This window comes from Oryctolagus cuniculus, chromosome 5 (genome assembly GCF_964237555.1).
Source record: "Oryctolagus cuniculus chromosome 5, mOryCun1.1, whole genome shotgun sequence".
NCBI lineage: Eukaryota > Metazoa > Chordata > Mammalia > Lagomorpha > Leporidae > Oryctolagus > Oryctolagus cuniculus.
Window position 1 is genome coordinate 155238251 of NC_091436.1, and position 20024 is coordinate 155258274.

Genomic DNA, 20024 nt, shown 5'->3' on the forward strand with positions numbered 1-20024 from the left:
CTGGCTATCCCCTCACCAGAAGCTACTCCACCTGGTTGGCCTTGGCAGTAAATGCTAACCCCTGCCTGCTGGAGGACACTGCTGCTGCTCCCTTCCAGCACACAGGAGCGGCTTGCCTATAGCTCACCTACGAGGGCCACTGACTGGTGGTTGCTTTACGTTTACTTTTATAACTTACCACCACTCATCCCACACTGTTCCACCCTTGGCCCATCTCTGGGCCAAGGTGGCTAAGAACCATGCAGTCTTGGGCAGCTCCACCCAGATGCCGGACGCCAGGCCCTGAAGGAAGTGGAGGTGAGAACAGTGACAGCCTGAAAGGTGGCCTCAGGCGGGCGTCTGGCCTGGCGCCTCACACTGGAACTCCTGCTGACAGCCCGAGAGGCAGCAGCGATGGCTCAGGTACTGTTGCTGCCACTCACGTGGGAGCCCCGAATTGGGTTCAGTCAGGATTCAGCCTGACTCCAGCCTGGCTGTCACAGGAACTGGGGACTGAACCGGTGCGTGGGAGCTCGCTCTCTCTACTCACATTTCTCTCGAGTGCCTTTGGGAGCGGCAGGGCCACATTCTTGGAAAAGCACTGTCACCTTGGTTTCCTGCAGCCTGTCCCAGCCTGCCCCCTCATAACACACTTGGCCGAAGGATGTTCCAAAGCCTCCCTGGAATGCCCTAAGGGGCATTCCTGCAGGGGCTGGGAGGACAGATGTTCAGAGGGCCCTAGAGACTGGAAAATGTCCTCAGGAGCCCACGCCACATGTTCAGTGGCTTCTATGGTGGACAGGGGATTCTATTTCCTGGGTGCCACCCCAGTGGTGTGGCTCGAGTGTACATGGGCTGAGAACCTCCTGTAGGTCCCAGATTTGTGGGCAGGTGACTTGCTACTGGGCACACAGCTTGTGCTGGTCCCTCAAACTAGCGGCTCCCCAAGGAGTGCAAATGCATGAGTGCAAGGCTCTGCGCTCCTCAAGGCCAGAGGCAGACTTGCCAACCCGACACGCACGGCACTGTAGGACTCGGTTCACAGAAACCCACCTGGCTGTGGGTGGCTGCTGCCACCAGCCCTGACTGGAGTTTCGCAGGATCCTCACTATCAGCTCGTGCAGGGTGTGGGTGAGAGAACTCGCCAGCCTGCTCTGATACCTGGCTCTGACATCAAGGAGCAGGGGCTGCAGGCAGGCTAAGGGGTCCCTGCCGTCACCGCACGTGCTCCCTAAAGCAAAACCCTCTACCCTCTCTCGGCTCCCAATCTCGTGATCCAGCCAATGGCTTCAGTGAGGCATCTTCCACCAAAAGAAGCTACCTCTCGCTGCCCCTGTGCAGTCTGCCCCACCCTTGGCCCCTCCTGGAAGGGAGGCGCAGGGCCCCGGCAGGCCTGGCTTCCCTTGAAGGAGCCCATGGCCACCCCGACCACTGGACAAAGCCAGCACCTGCAGGAAAGGGGCCAGGCAGGTGGCTGTGGCCGCCGAGAGGGGGCGAGGACCACTGCAGGGGAGGAAGCTGCCAGTCTGTCACGGACCAAGGCTCTGCACTGGCTGTGGCCCCTTAGGGGACACCAGTGGGTCCGTCGGATGCAAGGCCTCGCAAGGGGGTTGCCCTGGGGGGCCTGCAGCCTTGTACAGGGCAGCATGGTGCTTGTGCCTGAGGGGCTCCGGTGAAGATGAAAGACGCGGGACACTGCTGGGAGAGGGGTCCCCGCTACAGACCCCTCCCCCAGGGGCTTCGGGGGTCCCACCGTGATGTCACAGCTACGCACACACTCTGCCCTGCCGTGACTGCAGTGCAGCTGCGGAACCCAGCACGGGCGCAACAAGACAAGTTGCAGCTGGGGAGGGTGCGGCTTTTCTCAGCCTGGCTGCAGGGTCCTGCCCTGACAGCTCCCCTGTAGGGCTGGCCTGTGGGCGTGGCAGGGCAGAAGGCCAGGGAGCTCCTGCCCAGCGTCCCTCGCAGGGAGCCACAGTGAGGGCCTCTGCCTGGAGGCAGCAGTCTGGCCAGACACCGTGGACACTGGAAAGGGACGCCAAATCCCTTGTGAACCGAGGCACAGCTGAAACTTCTAGCCGGGGCGCTAGGGAGCAGCTGAAGGTTAGGTCCACAGGAAAGCAGGGCCAGCCCAGCGAGGCATGGGCAGGGCTCCGAGGGGCACTGGGCCCCAGGACAGTGCTGTCATCTACCGCCGCCTCTGGCGGTCACAGCCTGGAGAGGTGCTGCCGGCTTCCAGTGATGTCACCAGACATCCCCCAAAGGCGGGTCCAGTTCAGAGGTCAGTTGTGTGGTGCTGGGGCAGCAAGACACATTCTCGTTCTCCTGGACCACCTGCGCAGCACAGCCAGCATCACATGGGCGCCACCCCTGCAGCTGGGGAGAGCTTGGGACTTCTGTGACCCCAGAGCACGGGACGTGGGGAGAGACCAGCACCCCGGAAGTGGCTCCCCCACCTAGGTGATCCTGTTTTGGGACACACACACACACGTGCACACAGACAAGGTGGCTACTGGCGCCTAACAAGGAGCCTGAATGAGTTCCGGGCCCAAGGGGAAGGAGACTGGTGCAAGGAGAGGGCCCCATTTTGGGAAATGGGATGACGCTGAGCCATGGCGATGGCACATCCAGCCCCAGCCAGGCCTAGGACAAAACCACACTGATGCCATGGGCTCTGTTCCAGCTCCTTGGAACTGCTTGCCACCAGCACGCAGGGACAGATCTGCACATGGAGAAGCAGCCCGTGCCTGCCCAAGAACACTCTGGAACAAACAGTCGCGATCCTTGGTTCCCCAGAGTAGGCTGGGCCAGAGCCCATCAGTTGCAACGTCAGTCTCTGGACAAAGCTTATCTACCCAGAGGCAACTCCTGCTGTGTGGGCAAGGAGAGGCATGCGACCCTCCCCACGCGCGCGCCCAGGCCCAGCTGCCACTGACCTCGTCGTAGCGGTACATGAGCTTCAGCCCCCGGCAGGACTTCTGCTTCTCCACGTGGCGCAGCGCGCACTCCAGGCAGAACACGACGTTCTCGTTCTCCTGGACCACCTGCGCAGCACAGCCAGCGTCACATGGGCACCACCCCTGTGGCTGGGGAGAGCTTGGGACTTCTGTGACCCCAGAGCACGGGACGTGGGGAGAGACCAGCACCCCGGAAGTGGCTCCCCCACCAGGGAAGTGAACTGATCCCTCTTCTCAGTGTCACACACAACAGGGGACTCGTCTGGAAGTGGCTGTCTGGGCCTCTGCACAGGGCCGCAGGGGAGGTGATGGAGATGTGGGGGGAGGCAGGCAGGCCTGATCTCCACCCCGGCCCAGCACTGACAGAAGGGGCACAAAGTCCTGCCACACGGTTCCAGTCACTGTGGCTTCTGGGAGCAACAGCGAGACAGGGCCAAGGACTGACAGACAGCTTACCCTCCACGCCAGGGAGCCACTGTGAGCCCCGGCTGGGGGTGCCCCAAGGCCCAGAGCCGTATCAGGGCGGCTGCCCACTGAGGGCTGGGGGCCACACCAGTGCCATCTGTCCGACGCTGGCCTGGGGGCTGGGGACGGGAGAGGAGGAACACCTTCCTGAGACCAAATCTGGATTGGCAGGGGCCACAAGGAGGCAGATGGGACTTGACCAGCAAGAGAGCGGACAGGAACCAGTTTGTCAAGGCAAATGGAGCCCAAGATGGGCGGATGCAAGGTCACAAGGCGCACATCGGAGCAGAGGGTGCTGGCACCATGAGCAGGGCACGAAGTTTCACCTGAACAGAATCCCACGTGTGAGAGGGTCACATGACCAAAGGACCATAGGGGCCACTCTAGCCCACCCTGCACGACCTCCCGGGAAGGAAGTGAGGAGCGCGGAGTGTGGAGCCCAGAGATGGATGAACGCCAGGAAGGGCCCCAGCACCCCGGGGAGGGCTCACCATGGACAGGTAGCACAGGTGCTGGCAGATCTGACAGCGCCGCTCCGACGTCTCCAGCTGCAGCCACTTCCGAGGCTTCTTCTTGCCGTCCGCCACCGCGCTGCTGCCGTCATGGCTGCCGTAGCGTGCGGAGGAGTGGAGGCCTGCCTCGAACAGCTGCCTGCGCTGCCGCAGCTCCGTGTCCCTGCGGGCCACACAGAGGCCGGCACTCCACCAGCTCTGCAGGGGGCCGGCCTGCCCCACACAGTGCACACGCGCGGGTGGGAGCCCAGCTGCAGCCCACGTCCCTTAGTCACTCACAACGTCAGAACCATCCAGACTGCTGGAGCCACCGAGGTGCCTCGCGGGCAGAAGCACGCCTGGCTGTGGCTAGGGCCCCTCTACCACTCTGAGCCCGGGACAGATTTAACAAACCTGTGTTGGTGTCACCATCAAAGCTGTGCCAACACAGGCAGAATCCCAATTGTTGCCTGCCGCCCACACCCCTGGGAAGGGGCAGAAATGGCAAAGCTCACAACCGGTTGCTAGGACCGGGCTGTGCAGGAAGCCACACTATCTGGTGCTCTTGGGGTGTCTCTCCCTCACACCCCCCCCGAGTGGGATGGCGCAGATGCACGCTCAGGCACTGTGGGTCAGTCGCCACACCATCCTCGATTGCTGGGGTGCAGAGGCCAGTGCTGGCGCCACAGCTCTCCCTCACTACCTGGCCACAGCCCTCTCGGGCGAGGCACGGCAGAGTCAGCAGGGCCCACCTCCCGCTCACACCAGGAGAGCTGGGCGCAGCAGAGCATGGAGCGAGGGAGAGAACGAATCCAGGTCCCCAGGGAGCGGCTGCTGCAGGGCCGGGCAGCCGCACTCCCCGGCCCGGAGCTCTTACCTGAGCTCATCCAGGAGGGCAGAGATGGTGCTGAGAGTGGGGCCGTTTTCCTTCTTGGCTTCTGCTTGCGCGATCTGGTAGAGCAACTTCTCCATGGAGAAGGGCTTGGCTATGTGGCGACGTTTCATTTCCTAAAAGCAGAATCACAGCACATCAGGTCAGCACGCTGCTGTCCAGGCGGCTGCTGGTGGAGGGAGCAGGCCGACGACCTGGATTTCCAAACCGGAAGCAGCAGGAATGAAGAGCTATGGGCAGCAAGTGATCTTGTTCAAAGGGAGAAAGGCATCAACACCGTGTCGCGGCGCCTCCACGTGAGGCGGAGGCTGCATCGTGAGAAAAAGCAGGGGTTTACTGCCGCTTACTTTGTTCACCCTGAAGCAGCTCGGGGAGGACACTAGTCAGTGCCAACCGACCCCTTGAAAACTTGCCCAGAAAATCCTCCCAGCCGACGCTTCAGGATTTCAGACAGACGCGCACACGCAAGGATGTGCTATGGGGGCGGCAGCTGGGCCTGCTCACCTTGGCAGTCTCGAAGCCCATACTCGTCCACTGGGTGGTGGCGAAGTGCACGGTTTCGGACACGCTGTAGCCACAGCACACTTTGGACACAAAGGAGCCCGGGAAGCAGACGACAAACTGGCCACTCTGCTGCACCGTCCTGTGCACCTTGATGCCCTCTCTGCACAGCACCTCTGGCGAGATCTGGGGAACAGGGCCAGGCTGAGTCCCCTGCCCTCCTCCCACGGCCTCGTTTCTCCTTTAGAACTAGCAGGAAATCATTCCTAATGCAGCAATAGTTCTAAATCAACACTGGCCGCAAAGTGACAGGCTGAGCCGGCTTCTTGGCCCCACCACCCCAGGAACCACACCCCGAGCCTTTCTGACCTCACCCAGCACTGCCAGGAATCAGGCATGGGGCCGATTACATAGCCAGAAGGCTGCTGGAGGGGCCGCTGTCATCCTCCAGGTGCCGGACAGCCCAGGATCTCAGAGTCACAAGCCCAAGGCACAGACAGTATCAGCACAGGCCAGAGAGACCCAGAGCAGCTGGTTCCTGCTGGTGGCTCAATTGGTATAGCACAGGCACACACAGAGCCACTGCCCTGACCGAGGCCCCTCGCCAGGGGCCACACAAACCTGCAGGCAGCCAGGCACACTCCCTACGTCCACCACCCAGGGTCCCGTGGGATGTGATGGGAGCCCGTGAAAGGCTGCTCAGCAAGAAGGGCGACTCCGCAGCACAGCCTCTGAGCACCCAAGGACAAGGCCCTGGGAAGCCGTGGGGCGGGGGGAGACGTACCATGACGTTGCTCTCCAGCATCTGCAGCCCGGGGGTGCCGTTGGCCTGCAGCAGGGTGTGGACCACGCCCTCCAGCTTGTTCTCCTCCTCAGCAGGAATGCAATACCTGTGGTGTAGCACACACAGGCAAAGTCCAGGCTTGCTAAGGACACTGTGCACAGGAGGGCCCATCCCCACCTCCCTGGGGGAGGCAGCACCCAGGTCTGCAAAGTGGACCGGGCCTAGCACAAGAGGGGTCCCATACGGCAGGGACAGGGCTGGCTGGGCACTAGGAGCTGTCACTGCCCACCACGGCCACGGTCATCCTGGCTCACAGGGCCAAACCGAAACCGCAGCCAGCCCACAACATACGAGAATCATCTTTTGTGTACATCTGACCCACACAGTGAGCCAAAGCCTTTCAACCAAAACCAGATGCTGGAGAAGCCCTCTAAACGAGAACCAGACAGAGGGCCATCTCTGCTAGCCTCTGGGGAACACGGAACCACAGCGTCTCTGCCTGTCTGAGTTCCGCACCGCCTACCCCTGCCGTAAGGAAGCTCAGGAAGGAGCTGATGCGATTCCCCGGCTTCCTGCCAGGGCGCGCCTGAGTGAGCGATGAGCCAGGAGAACACGAGAGCCATGTTCTCAGAGGGGAAGAGCTGAGCACGTGCACAGCCAGCCTACCTTCAGCTGCGGGGACACAGGGGCTTGGAGGGGGCCAGGCCCCAGGAATCCTGGCATCCATGGTGTAGGAACCTAGCCTGCCTAGCAGCACCCTGGCCACAGGGCCTGTGTAGGCACTCTGAGCAACCAAGAGGTGGTGGAAGTGGCAGCCCAGGGACAACGCACAGGCCCTTCCGGGTGCAGCGCCTGTGGGAAGTACGAGGAGGAGCAGGGCCCTAGCTGCAGGGGCACCTGATCCACAGGGGAATCCGAAACAACCCCATGTGCTCTTGGGATTGGGGGAGGTCTCACTGGTGTCCCCAGCAGCCCACCTGGCCATACTGACACCCACGGAGTCCCTGCGCCCAGGCACTGAGCATGAACAAGTCTCCCATCCCTCCAGGGTGGAGCTAGGCTGGGGGCAACCAGCCCTGACTCACAGGCAGTCTGAGCCACAGGATGTGAGTGGACAATGGTCTGGCAAGATTTCGCACTGCCCAAGCCACCGGCACCACTGACCAACAGTGAAAACCAAACGCAACGCAGGCAGTGATCCCGGGGAATGTCACAGGTCACTCCGCCAGCTGCCCTCATCCCTGCATTTCCACAGTGCAGGCCGGGCAGCAGCCCCTCCCTGGGTGTCTAAAACTCCTTCTTGGCTGTCAGATCCCAGCTTTAGTCACTAAGCGAAGGCAGCAGTACACCACGTTATCTCGACGCCAGCACTGGGTCACGACTTGTGATTTAAATGCAGTTTCTAACATAAAGAAAACCTGCACAGCGTCAGCTTCTCGGCCCATTCCCCCTCGGTGAGGGCCCAGTCTTCAAACCACCCACGGCATCGCGCCTGTCACTGCCTCTGGCCCAGCGCATAAGCAGTAAGCAGCAGCCCATGTGGGCCACTTCACAGCTGCTTTTCAGAGGTGGAACGGAGACTCGGAGGAGCCCTGCCTGGGTCCCAGGCCACATCACACCAAGTCCCCCCCAGGAACGGCTGTGGCGGCAGGCAGGGTTATTCCTGCGCCCTCTGCGGCACAGCTGTCCACCAGCAGTGCTCCCAAATCCAAACAAGCAGCCACCATCACTGGCCCTGGAGGGAACCCGTTCGATGTTTATTTTAATAAAGGCTGATCCCGCGCCAGGACAACAGCGAGGGATTCTCCGACGCCAGAGTATCTGCTGGGCTGCGCCCACTCTGCACCCGCCACCACCAGAGGGACCCCCACACGCTGTGCACGCAATGTTAGAGCTTGTGCAAAGACACGCGTATGCCGCCACAGCTCCTAAAAACTCTACTGTGGCCCCAGCTGTAGAGGCGGTAAGAAATCAGAAAGGTTTCTAAGAAAGCTGAGAATTGTGGCCACAGCACTGCTCAACTTTAAACTCTTAGAATTCCAAATCAACAACAAAACGAATGTCTCAAACTCAAAACCACCAATCAGGTATTAGCAGGCAATGCCAAGAAGAACAGCTGAGCAGTAAGCACAGACTAGCTCATTCCAGACAATATCCTGCTCCGCCTGCAACACTCCCACAGCAAATGGTGTCCATATCCCAAACACCTCCAGCTACCCATCGATGGACCCCAGCAGGCCACGGGGAACGGCTGACTCACATTTCCACAGCCCCTCCCCAACAACCTGGACTCTGTGGAGAGGGCTGGACCTACTCACCAAATGCAGTCAGCACCAGTGTGTAAGTAGTCAATATATGGAAGGTGATTTTGGTCTCGAGACCAGCATGAGGTAGAAAAAACCATGCCAATGTTGAGCCAGGGAATAGTCACTCCTGAAGAGGGAAAAGGCAGCTTATAGCATGGCAACAATGTCTCAATACAAGTCACTTTGGGTGCAACCCCTTAACCAGCCCCCTGCAACTCTGGCATTGCGCAAAGGTTAGCCCAAGTACTTGGGCTCCTGCACGCACATGGAGACCCATACGGAGTTCCAGACCCCAGGCTTTGCCCTGGTCCAGCCCTAGCTGTTCTGGGAATGAACCACTAGATGGAGGATCTGTCTCTCCCTCTCTCTGTATGTAACTCTGCCCTTCAAATAAATAATTTTTTTAAAAAATCACTCTGTTCTCATTGGAGGGTGAACCAACGGCAAAGGAAGACCTTTCTCTCTCTGTCTCTCTCTCTCACTGTCCACTCTGCCTGTCAAAAATTAAAAAAAAAATAAATAAAATAAATAAAAAATAAAAAAATAAAAAAAAATCACTCTGTTCTCTTAAATAAGGAGAAAAAGAAATGGGATTTAAAAGGTAAAATTCCATGAGAAGACAGTATCTCCTCTTATCTAGTGGATATACAGAAGTGGAATCAACAATGAGGCCACTTTCAAAATAACAGGAGACATCTGAGTTCTGCAGGCTGAGAACAGAGGCGCCAACCAGCTATGCAAAGGGTGGGGTGGGAGTTGGCATGGTGGCATCCTATCCCTTGACACTGGCATCCCATATGAGCAGCAGCCTGGCCCAGCTCTGGCTGCTGTAGCTACCTGGGGAGTGAACCAGTGGATGGAAGCTTGCTCTGTCTCTCCCTCTCTGTAACTCTTTTACATAAATCTTAAAAAAAAAAAAAAAAAAAAAAAGTAGAGTGGGATACATGTTGGGAACGGGTCCTCAGGAGGGGTTCTCCATGAGTCCTGGCCTTCAGGGTCCACAAACTTCATGGCTCCTGGCTTTTCCGGGAAGTGTGTGAAGCACACCTCACCCCTGGCCTCTGACTACCAAGAATGCATGGCCTCAGCCTGCAGGAGCCCAAGCAGCTTCGAAAGTGAATTCTGTGCGCTTCACTATTCCAAGTGTTTAGTCACTTGACCCATTATGACCTCACTGTCAAATCAGCATCTCCAGTCTGGGGATTCAGTGCCAGGTACGCGGGCCCTGGCTCTCAGTGGGAAGGCAGCTGCAGTCACACTTACCAGGCACAGCACCGAGGTGACGCAGGATGGACCCTGTGTTATTGGGGAGGACCGTGAGGTTCCATCCGTGCCTGTGGAGGGAAAGACAAGGGAGGTCACAGGCCAGCAGGGGAAGGCTGCCACCCAGTCCCCAGAATGTGGACAAGAGGGCCCACAGAGGTACCTTGAAAAGGGTTCGGATTTTCCCACCGGGAACCCGCTGCCGTGAGTGTTGGTGTCCACCTTGCCGCAGTGCACGGCCACGTGGCAGTCTTTCTCTTCCACCAGCCTCCAGTATTCTTGCTGTGGGAAGAGGAAATAGCCCGTCAGCCCCAGCCACACTGGCTCACAGCTGCTCTTGGGCGACCCAGACAGAACGCTAACTCAGATGGCAACCACAGGCTCAGCTCTGGGTGCTCTCCCAACCTGGGACGCGGCTATACACCACTATTCACAGCAGCCCCAGTGTGTCGAAAGATGAGCCGATAAAGAACCGAGGGGCCTTCCAAAAGACCGTGAAAAAAGTGTACCATGGGAAAACATGGGAAAATTCTTATTAAGAAAAAAGCTTCATAAGATTTTTCGCAGAAAAACAAATGTGCCATTTAATTCCACGTTTCCACAATTTTTTTTAAGTACCAAAGCAGCATATACAGACAGGAATCATACTGGGCTCCACGGTGGACCCTGAAGACGTGAGGACATGCTCAGTGATGGGATGGCCACAAAGCACAACAGCACGGGTTTCCACTGCTGGAAGCTAACTGCAATCATCCAAGTCCAGAGACAGACAGGAGAACGGGGGCTGTCAGGCGCTGCAGGGAGGGGCTGGGGAGCTCGTGCCTGGTGAGTACGAGGCTACGGGTCGGGAGGATGTGATACATCTGTGACGGGGGCAGGTGACGGCGGCCCATCGGCCAGGTGGCGCACTCTGCTGACAACCGTGTATGTTACCCCAGTAAATGAAAAGGAATGTTGTGCCAAACGATATTTTTGTAAAGAAGCAATGATAGGAAAGAGGTTGAAGACTTCCTACTCCGCTGCTCCTGCTGTGAAAACCGCAGCCGGCAAGCCCTGTGCATGGTGCACACACACGGCCACACCTGTGACCACCTGCAGCGGGCATCTGCTCACACGCACACTGCCCACATCTGTGACCACCTAGAAGCCTGGCTGTCACAAGGGGTCAGCGTCCAGGCTGCAGGCGAGGGTCACTGGAGGAGGTAAGACTGGGGAAGACAGACTACCACCCAGGCCAATCATACCAGAAGTAGGGCACTACGGGGGTATGGTTTGGGGGCCGGGGAACACACTGGCAGGTTCAGGAGCCTCTCCATTGCTGTTCACAAGCTCTGTCCAAACTGATCTTGGGATGAAGAGCAGATCAAGAACATGCCTTGAGCCCAGGTAAGCAACTGCACAGCTCCCCTCTTAAAACCCTCTGCTGCCAGACACCTCTCCTCTTTGCTCTGGGAGCGCAGCATCACCTCCCTCATCTCAGGAAGGAGCCTGCCCATGGAATGCTCAGCTCAAAGTACTCGGAGCAACACCACCGCACATCCCATGGCACCATGACCTTGACCAAGGGGAACCTGAGTGGAGGTGTCCATGTCCACAGATCAAGAATGAATTCAGGGGTCAGCACTGTGACGTAGCAGGAAAACTTCTGCTTGCAGTGCCTGCATCCCATATGGGCACCAGTTAGAGTCCTGGCTGCTCCACTTCCAATCCAGCTCTCTGCTCTGGCCTGGGAAAGCAGTGGAAGATGGACTAAGTCCTTGGACCCCTGCACCTGTGTGGAAGACCCAGAAGACACTCCTGACTCCTGGCTCCTGGCTTTGGATCAGCCCAGCTCCGGCTGTTGTGGCCATTTGGGGAGTGAACCAGTGGATGGAAGACCTCTCTCTCTCTGCCTCTTATCTTTCTGTAACTTGTCCTTTAAAATAAATAACATCTTGAATGCATTCAACATCAGGAAGGATTCCTGGCCTGGAAGGAACAAAGCAACAGCCTGACTGAGGAGTCTGGGCAGTGGCCCCCACCTGGCCCCCATCTGCTGACAGAGCTCCCAACCTCTGGGGCATCTGTGAGGAAGTGGGAAGTGAAGAAGGACTGTTCTTAAACAGTTGTTGGCTCCAGCTTCCGCCCACCAGCCAAGACGCGGGTCCACCTTCTTGACAGAGTGGGGAACACAAGCCGCAGGCAGCCCTGGACTGAACTCTGAATTTTAGCAAATTGTCAATAAAACCCACACTTTCAGAGGGAATTAATTCCCCTGTAGAAAACCATAAAATTAGCTACTCTTTGTCATACACTGGAATAGCAATAAACCCTTCTGCCTCCAGGAGCCTCTCATGGGATACATACGGCACAGCCACGGCCTGCACCTCTTCTGGGTGCCACGAGTGCCTTGACAATGGCCATTAGGATCACATGTGTCCCAGACTCAGGACTCAATGTGGATGGAAGACAGCAGTGACCAGCATGGCAGCCACAGCCATGATGTGGCCTGGGTGGGGCCAAATCGGGGAATAAGGTGAGGTCACACTCACGGTGCAGTGCCAAGGCTGAACACCCTAATCAACAGACAGCTACATATTCAAAGGGCCAGCAGCATACACAGAATTCCCCAAATGAGGACGCCAGGCTCGAGATCCATGGTGGATCCACTAGCAGAAGTGTGTACCCCATAGCACAGGGAAGCAGCCACCCTTGTGGACGCGGGAAAGGCCCCTTGCCAGGAAGCCTGGGCACAGCAGGATGGCTGCAACTTCTGGGGTTCCGCCTAGACACATGGGAGGAACCCCACTGGATTCATATTCCAGAGGTGACGTCTACGATTAAAGAAAAGAAGTGCCATCCCTTACTCCCGGAGGTGGCTGTCTCCACCAGTGACTGGACCCCATCCCCAGTCCACAGCTAAGTGTCTGGGGTCCCTGGTGGCCGCTGGCTGAGGAGAAATAACCAGACCCAGTCTGGGTCCTGCAGCACTTCACACCACAACTCCCGCGCACTGGTCTGGGCACAGACGCGCTCCCTGTCCAGGAACCACATAGTAACCCAAAGAAGGGAGTTGGCAGAGGCACAAAAATGGCCAATTGCCAACCCCATTAAACAGAAAATGGGAGAGAAGGAAAAGCACGGCTGTGACCACAGGGGTCCGGTGCATCCTCTTGTACGACAGACCCCCGAGCGCGGGGAACAGCAGGCAGGGGCTGCGCTGCAGCGGGAGGCAGAGGGCCCGCAGCCCAGCCCCTGGACAGACACCCTGCGGCCTCTGCGCCGGGAAGTCCAGGTGAAGACAGGGACTTTCATTGCCTTCGCTGCACTGTTCCTGGCCTTTGAACGTCTAGAGGAACTCACGTTACCACCTCCAGCAGCCCCCTGTCCACCAGAGTCCTTTCAGTTCACAAGGCCCCTCCACCCAGGAGCAAGAGGTCAGCCCCACTCACCTCGATCTCAGCTGGGGCAGGCTCCTTGCTGAAGCACATGTTCATGATATTTCTTGCTGTCCGGTAAAACGTTGTTAGAGAAACTGACCTTCCCTGAGAACAAAGCAGATGTGGGTGTAGGAATCAAGAGCTGTACGCACACTTACAATCAGCATGTGCCACCACAGGCCTCGCTCTGTGGCGTCTCTGCGGCTGAGGGCCACTATGTGTCACCAGGGCACAGCCCAAGTTCATGTAAGCAGACAGCAGAAAGAGGAGGATGCTGCCGATGAGCAATGGACCCACTGGCTACCAGCAGCAGAGCGATGGCCTGCCCGAGTCCATAAGCACAAGCACACACATCTGAAGGACAAAACGACACCTTCCAAGGGACAGCGCTTTAGCAGGCATCTTGCACTTTTAGGCAGAGTTCCTCAATTGGCCCCAGGGAAAGGGAAGGATAAAGGCTGCAGCCCCAGGAAGACAGAGAAGCCGTGAGCAGCCAGAACTGGGGATTCCCCAGAGGATCTTGAAAGGAAAATGTGGGCAATATCTGTATGTTCAGAGTCCTCAATACTCAGTAACTCAGCAGGTAGGCAACGTTACTCCGAATTGCAATCTGGTCACATTCTGGCCACAGAAACCACATGCTGCCCTTTTACAGCTCCCCAGGGAGAGCCATGGTGCCTATACGGTCAGACATCACACCCTCTGTTGCTGCTGCATGCCGAGTAACAACACTCCAGCTAATCTGCTGGCTTTGGCAGGACAACTGCCTGCAATCTGCAGATGGTGGCTGCTTTGACCCGTCCTGCAAACCACAGTTTATTTTTCAAAGATAAGGCTTCTTCTAAGGTCCATGCCTTTCCCTGCACTGATAGGGTGCTTGGACTCCTCAACTGCACCAATGTGTGTACCCTCCAATTCTAGGGGCAGGAGAGGGAACCATGCACACAGAACAAAACCTGCATTTAGTGGGGGAGCAGCGGAGGTAGGCAAGCATGGAAACGGCCGGGCAGAGGGGCTGTTACAGCGCAGGCCTGAGAACATCTCCCCAGTGAGGAAACCTGGGAGCAGCACCGTAGCAGCAGGGTTGTAATCAGCAGTCACAGCAGATAACATGGAGATGTCGGCATTTGGGTCTGCTCTCTCCAAGTAGGACAAGATGGGCTTCTGACCAGGCCAAAAAATTTCTCCAGTCCACCCTTTCCCTGACGACACCAGCCAGTAAAAATACAAACAGAATCATGAGGAGGGACCTAATTTTACACTGATGGATGGGGATGAAAGTGACATCAACAGCCCAGGATGCAGAGGGGCTACAGGGGCCACTGCTCCCAACCTACCACGCACGCCCTGGCCAAGCTGCCACTGCTCCCAACCTACCACGCACGCCTTGGCCAAGCTGTTGGATTTTGGCAATGAAACCTACCAATGAAACCTAGATAGAGCATGCTTTAAAAAACCTACCAGTGAAATCTGGGTAGAATATGCTTTAAAGGAGAGAAAAGAAAAGGGGCCTGCACTGAGGAGTGGCACGTTAAGCTGCTACCTGTGAAACTGGCATCTCATATACGAGTCCTGGTGCAAGGCCCAGCTGCTCCACTTCCAATCCAGCTCCCTGTTAATGCATGTGGGAGAGCAGCAGAAGATGGCCAACTTCTTGGACCCCTGCCACCCAGGTGAAAATCCTAGATGGAGCTTTGAATGGCTGTCATTGGCCCGGCACAGGCCCAGACACTGAGGCCATTTGGGGAGTGAACTAGCAGACACATCATCTCTCCTTCACTAACTTTGCCTTTAAGATAAATAAATAAATCATAAAAAATTGTTTAAAAAACTCTTCTGTGAACCTAATGCATGCTCCCAGCACTGGCCTTCTTAAAGAAAAGTAGCAGGTGTGGTCCTGCGGGAGTCAGGACTCAGCAACGGCTCTGAGACGCTCTGGGGCAGATGTCAGAAACCGATGAACTGCTCCAGACATTACGGTCCCTGGGCTGCCTTCTACCTTTTCAGGAAAACCTAAGGAGATGATTTAGGGGCAGGCTGCTAGTAGCCCCGGGCCACACCCCTGTGTCCCATTTCTATGCTGCGGCACCAAACAATGGAAATGGGGAACCAAAGCCAAGTGACAAACCAGTAGACATATCAGACTCCGCCCAGGAGACTCAAGTCTAGAGGACCAGACTCCTGTGTTACCCCAATGAGCAGGGAAAGGCCAAGGCCTGTGGTGAGGAAGCCCTGCACACCTTACAGGTATTGGGTGGAGAGGGAGGATCAATGACATCCAAGATTTCCAGTGCAACAGAAACCATCAGTGTAGTCAATCCCACCAGGCGCATCCCAAGAGGGAGCAGCTGGCAGGACCACCAGCTCGCCAGAACACCAGCGTCACTGGGGCAGTGCTATGCCAGGCAGCTCTGCAGAGGCCTTCGTGTAGAGGGCCTGGCACTGGGTACACTGCTGACCTATGCCTGGCAAAGGAGGGGGAGGGCGGGCTGAAGTCAGAAGCAGGGAGGGCTGCAGGTGTGCAGCCGGAGGAGAGTGCCCAACTTGATGCTTCCCTTCTGGGAGGAGTGAGTCTGCCCAGGATGGCCTGGTTGGCAATGAGCGCCAGCAGCCCTGGGAGAAGCACTGCTCATTTCACTCTGCTGCTCTTGCCCCACCTCTTCCCCCTGCAGCGTGTCCATGTGAGACCGTGTTGACCACTTTGTCAGTGATGGCTCTCGGCACTGCGGGAGGATGGGGCAGCGGCGTGCCAAACAGGAATGAGGCAGAAAAACCATGGCTTACAGTCCATGGAGTATACCAGTCCAGGTCTCAGAACCCCAACCATGCAGGACAGCCCTACGTGTACCAGGATGAGATGGGGGTGCTCAGAGTGCAGGGCACAGAACTGCAATTGGGGGTGCAGGGGAAAATAAGATGCATCGAATTAGACACTCACGCGCACACACACAAACACATAAACACCCACCCCTTGTTCGGTAAAAAACCCAAGGCCACGGCAAACTAACAACTCCTGCAGTGCTCCCAAGGGGCAGTCAAGGCTGCTCATGCAATTGGCTAAAAGCCTCATGTCTATGCCTTGATCCCCAGACCTTCCAGCCTTCCTGGCCAACTGCAGATGTTCTTGTCATACAGAACTGGGTGGTGGCATCTGTCCCCTGCAAAACTCATGTTGAGCTGCAGCCACTGTTATGGCAGTACTGGGAGCCATGAGGGCTCTGTCCTTACGAATGAACTCAATGCTGTTAACACAGGAGTGGGCTTGCCCTGTAGGGCCCCTCACTGCCCTGCAGCCATGTTGAGACACAGCAAGGAGGGCCTCATCAGACCTCCACAACTTGGCCTTAGGCTTCCCAGTCCACACAGCTGGTGAGCCCTCACATTTCTGCTCATTATAAATCACCTGATCTGGGGCCAGCACTGTGGTACAATGGTAAAGCCCCTGCCTGAGATGCCGGCATCTATCTGGGCAGTGGTTTGAGACCCATCTGCTCCACTCTCAATCCAGCTCTCTGCTATCATCCTAGGAAAGCAACGGAGAACCGCTCAAGTGCCTGGGCCCCCATACACCTGTGGGAAACCTGGCAGAAGCTCCTGGCTTCATACCAGCCTAGCTCCGGCCATTGCAGCCATTTTGGGATGAACCATTGCATGAAAGATAACTCTAATTCTGCCTTTCCAATATAAAAATCTTTAAAAAAAAAAAACAACAATAAATGAGGATGGCCCAAGTGCTTGGGCCCTGCACCCCATGGGAGACCAGGAGAAGCACCTGGCTCCTGCCTTCAGATCAGTGTGGTGTGCTGGCCACAGCGCGCCGGCCATGGCGGCCATTGGAGGATGAACCAACGGCAAAAGGAAGACCTTTCTCTCTGTCTCTCTCTCACTATCCACTCTGCCTGTCCCAAAAAAAAAAAAAAAAAAAAAAAAAAGAACTGGTCTGTGGGACTGTTACAGTTGCAATAGATATGTTCAGTGGAAAGGGAAAGAGATATCCTCCTCAGCCCAGCACCGAAACTAGCCCTGTCCTCACACCATCTGGTGCCCTCACCGTCCCCTTCCTCAGTTTTGCAGTTGGGGTGGGAGTGTACAGAAACGGGCAAGGTGCAGGCAGTAGGGTGCTACCTTATAGATGCACTTGTGGAAGTCATTGAGGACGCCTTTGTCCTCCTCCTCCTCCTCCTTGACTACTTCCTTTTCCTGAGCAAAGAGTCGCCGCCGGCCCGTCTTGAGCTGGGCCTGGCCCACCTCCTTGAGCTTGCTGCGGAAGCCATTCCGGGGCGCCACGCCATGGATGAGCCCGTTCTTGGGCTCAAAGCGGGGCAGGGAGTGGAACTTGTGGTGCTCGCTCTCCGTGTGGCCCTCCAGCGGCCCCTTGCGCTTCTCCAGGATCTCCTTCTCCATCAGCACCTCCTTCTCCAGCCGCCGGTGCTCCTCGGGGGACAGGGAGTCGTAGGAGAGCAGGTACTGGCAGTAGGCCTCCTGCAGCTTGGCCAGTCTATCCTGGGCAGTTTTGGGGATGCGCAGCATGTCTGCTAGTTTACTCCACTTTTTGAGGTCAGTCACTTGCTGCATTCCACCCATCTCATTAATCAGCCGGAAAAAGCAGGCCAGGTCGAGCTCGCAGCCTCCTGGACGGCGAGGGAGGCAAACACAGGGGAAGTTGGTAAGAACAACAGACACAAACAAGGCCTCTGACATTTGGTCCATCGGTCCTGCATATCTACTATGGGCTAGGGACTCTGCTCACCCTGCTGTGGTCAACCCTGAGATGGTTATCTCATGACAACAGCCCGCGGACAAGTGCAATAAAGACAGAGAGAAGTGACGGGGTGGTCAGGAAAGGCGTCTCAGGAAGCAGGAGCTTGAGTAGAACGCGAGAGCACACTGGCTGAGCAGACACAAGAGTCTAGCACAGCAAGCACTGGCACACAGCATCCTTACCCACTGGGCAGCAAGTGTGACATTGAGGCTGGTGAGCAGCAGACCACCCAAGTGAGACTGGGCGGGACCTCCTGGCTGCAATCATGTCCCAGCACCACCTGGAATAGCTTTGAGGTCAGAAGCCTGCACACACAACACGCACCACTGATGCCTAATTCTCCTCACAGTCTGCTCAGTCACTCACTCACACAAAGGAGGTGTATTTTTAGTTCCACTGGATTTCAGGGTAAAGGGCAACATTTGCACAAGAACACACTGCAGTCTGTCCATTACTCGGCCGTTCCTCCACCCAGCGACAGAGAGGCTGCTGATCTTGAAGAGTGTATGCCCCCACTTCCCTTGATCAGTTCTCCAAAGGGTACACGCACAGTAATGCAATCCACATGGGAACTGGAAAAGAACCTCTCCCTGGTCAGGAGATCGGGTACACTTGAAAATAATTGTCAACAAAATGCTAGGTGAGCAAGGTACAAACTAAGAAGATGTAAGTACTTGGGAGGGTGCAAAATAAAAAGAAAAGTGGGCACAACTCTGGCTGAACCCTAAGGGCTACAGAAGCACAGCGTCAACAGCTGGAAACAGGCTGGAGCCCTGCAGACCCTGGGCATTGCAGGATACCCGCCACAGCCCCAGGTGACTGCCTGGACTACTTGAGGCAGAGAATGCTCAAAAATGCAATGTCCTGGGCCAGTCGCTGAGACCTGAGATTGTGACACAGTGGCCTGAATTCCATTTATATGGTGGAGCAACACCCTGGTCTGTCTGTGTCAATGGAGGAAGAAGCTACCAGGTCAATGCAGAAACTGCCCTGGGTCCTGCACGTAAGTGGGACCTAAGGCCCAGGATGCTGTGACCCAATCCAGGCTTCTGACTTGCCGTGGGGAGTTTGTCCTACCTCCAGAGCTGGGTGTGCACAGCCTTTTCTCGCAGACACCCCCATCTATATTAACTGGCTCAGAACAGTTCAAAAAAAGGAGAAAGTCACTCTGAAGTACATCGCTGTAACCTACTGATACCTGTGCTTGCAGAAACATGTCACATGTGGTGATCACTTCCAAGCACCCTCAGCACAGGGCTCCCCAGGGGCCAGGGGCCAGGGGCCAGGGGCACATTGACCTGCACAGAGGAGGTGTGTTCATGGGCTGGATCCCAGGAAATGATAATGATCTCAGGTCCTTTGTGCTGCCCAAGGCCTCTGTGGGTACAGACCTGATCAGGACCCATCTGATAAATGTCCTCTGGGAATAGTGGCAAAGAACACACACACAAACACACCATCCACTTGGCTTCTGATGCCCCCTTACTCTTCTTCTGAGGAAGAAGTCAAGGTTAAAAAGAAAACTACTCATGGGACCAGTGCTGCGGTGTAGTGGTTTAAGATTCCATTTGCAGAACTGGCATCCCATATGGGTGCTGGTTCATGTCCCGGATGTTCCATTTTCCAATCTAGCTACTGCTAATGGCCTTGGAAAGCAGTAGAAGATGGCCCAAGAGCTTAGGCCCCTGCACCCAAGTGGGAGACCCAGAGGAAGCTCCTGGCTCCTGGCTTCAAATCAGCCTAGCTCTGGCCATTGTGGCTATTTGGGGAGTGAACCAATAGATGGAAGGCCTCTGTCTCTGCCTCTCTCTAACTTTGCCTCTCAAATGAATAAATCAATCTTTTAAAAAAAATTGAAAAAAAGAAAACTGTGAACCAAAGGGCACTGGCAGTCATGAGAATGTGACCCGCACGGCTCACGTTCTGCCCATGCAGAACTGCAGTCCACTTGGCAGGGTAGCATGGAGGAAGACTCGGTCCCACCCACAAGTCCCATCTGGACAGGGCATAAGCGTGTTGCCCAGAGAGCTGGCTTGGAAGAGGGGCAACAGGGACAGAATCCGGCGCCCCGACCAGGACTAGAACCCGGTGTGCCGGCGCCGCAAGACGGAGGATTAGCCTAGTGAGCTGCGGCGCCGGCCTTGGCTAACTCTTAACAGTAAGCAATGGCTGAATGCCTTCAACAGCCCCCTGCCTTTGAAAACT

General features: G+C 56.5%; 1 protein-coding gene across 6 annotated transcripts in view; it reads right to left on the reverse strand.

Annotated features, from left to right (window-relative positions):
* Positions 1-20024, reverse strand: part of JARID2 (jumonji and AT-rich interaction domain containing 2) — a 256478-nt gene that overhangs the window by 2489 nt on the left and 233965 nt on the right. For all 6 annotated transcript variants that reach the window (XM_051855829.2, XM_051855828.2, XM_070074380.1 and 3 more), the window contains 10 exons: positions 17183-17688; positions 13070-13162; positions 9802-9920; positions 9639-9709; positions 8388-8502; positions 6070-6175; positions 5289-5471; positions 4770-4900; positions 3893-4076; positions 2916-3023 (listed from right to left, as the gene is read on the reverse strand). In XM_051855829.2, the coding sequence (XP_051711789.1) occupies positions 2916-3023; positions 3893-4076; positions 4770-4900; positions 5289-5471; positions 6070-6175; positions 8388-8502; positions 9639-9709; positions 9802-9920; positions 13070-13162; positions 17183-17688 (1616 nt within the window). The remainder of the gene's footprint in view (positions 1-2915; positions 3024-3892; positions 4077-4769; positions 4901-5288; positions 5472-6069; positions 6176-8387; positions 8503-9638; positions 9710-9801; positions 9921-13069; positions 13163-17182; positions 17689-20024) is intronic.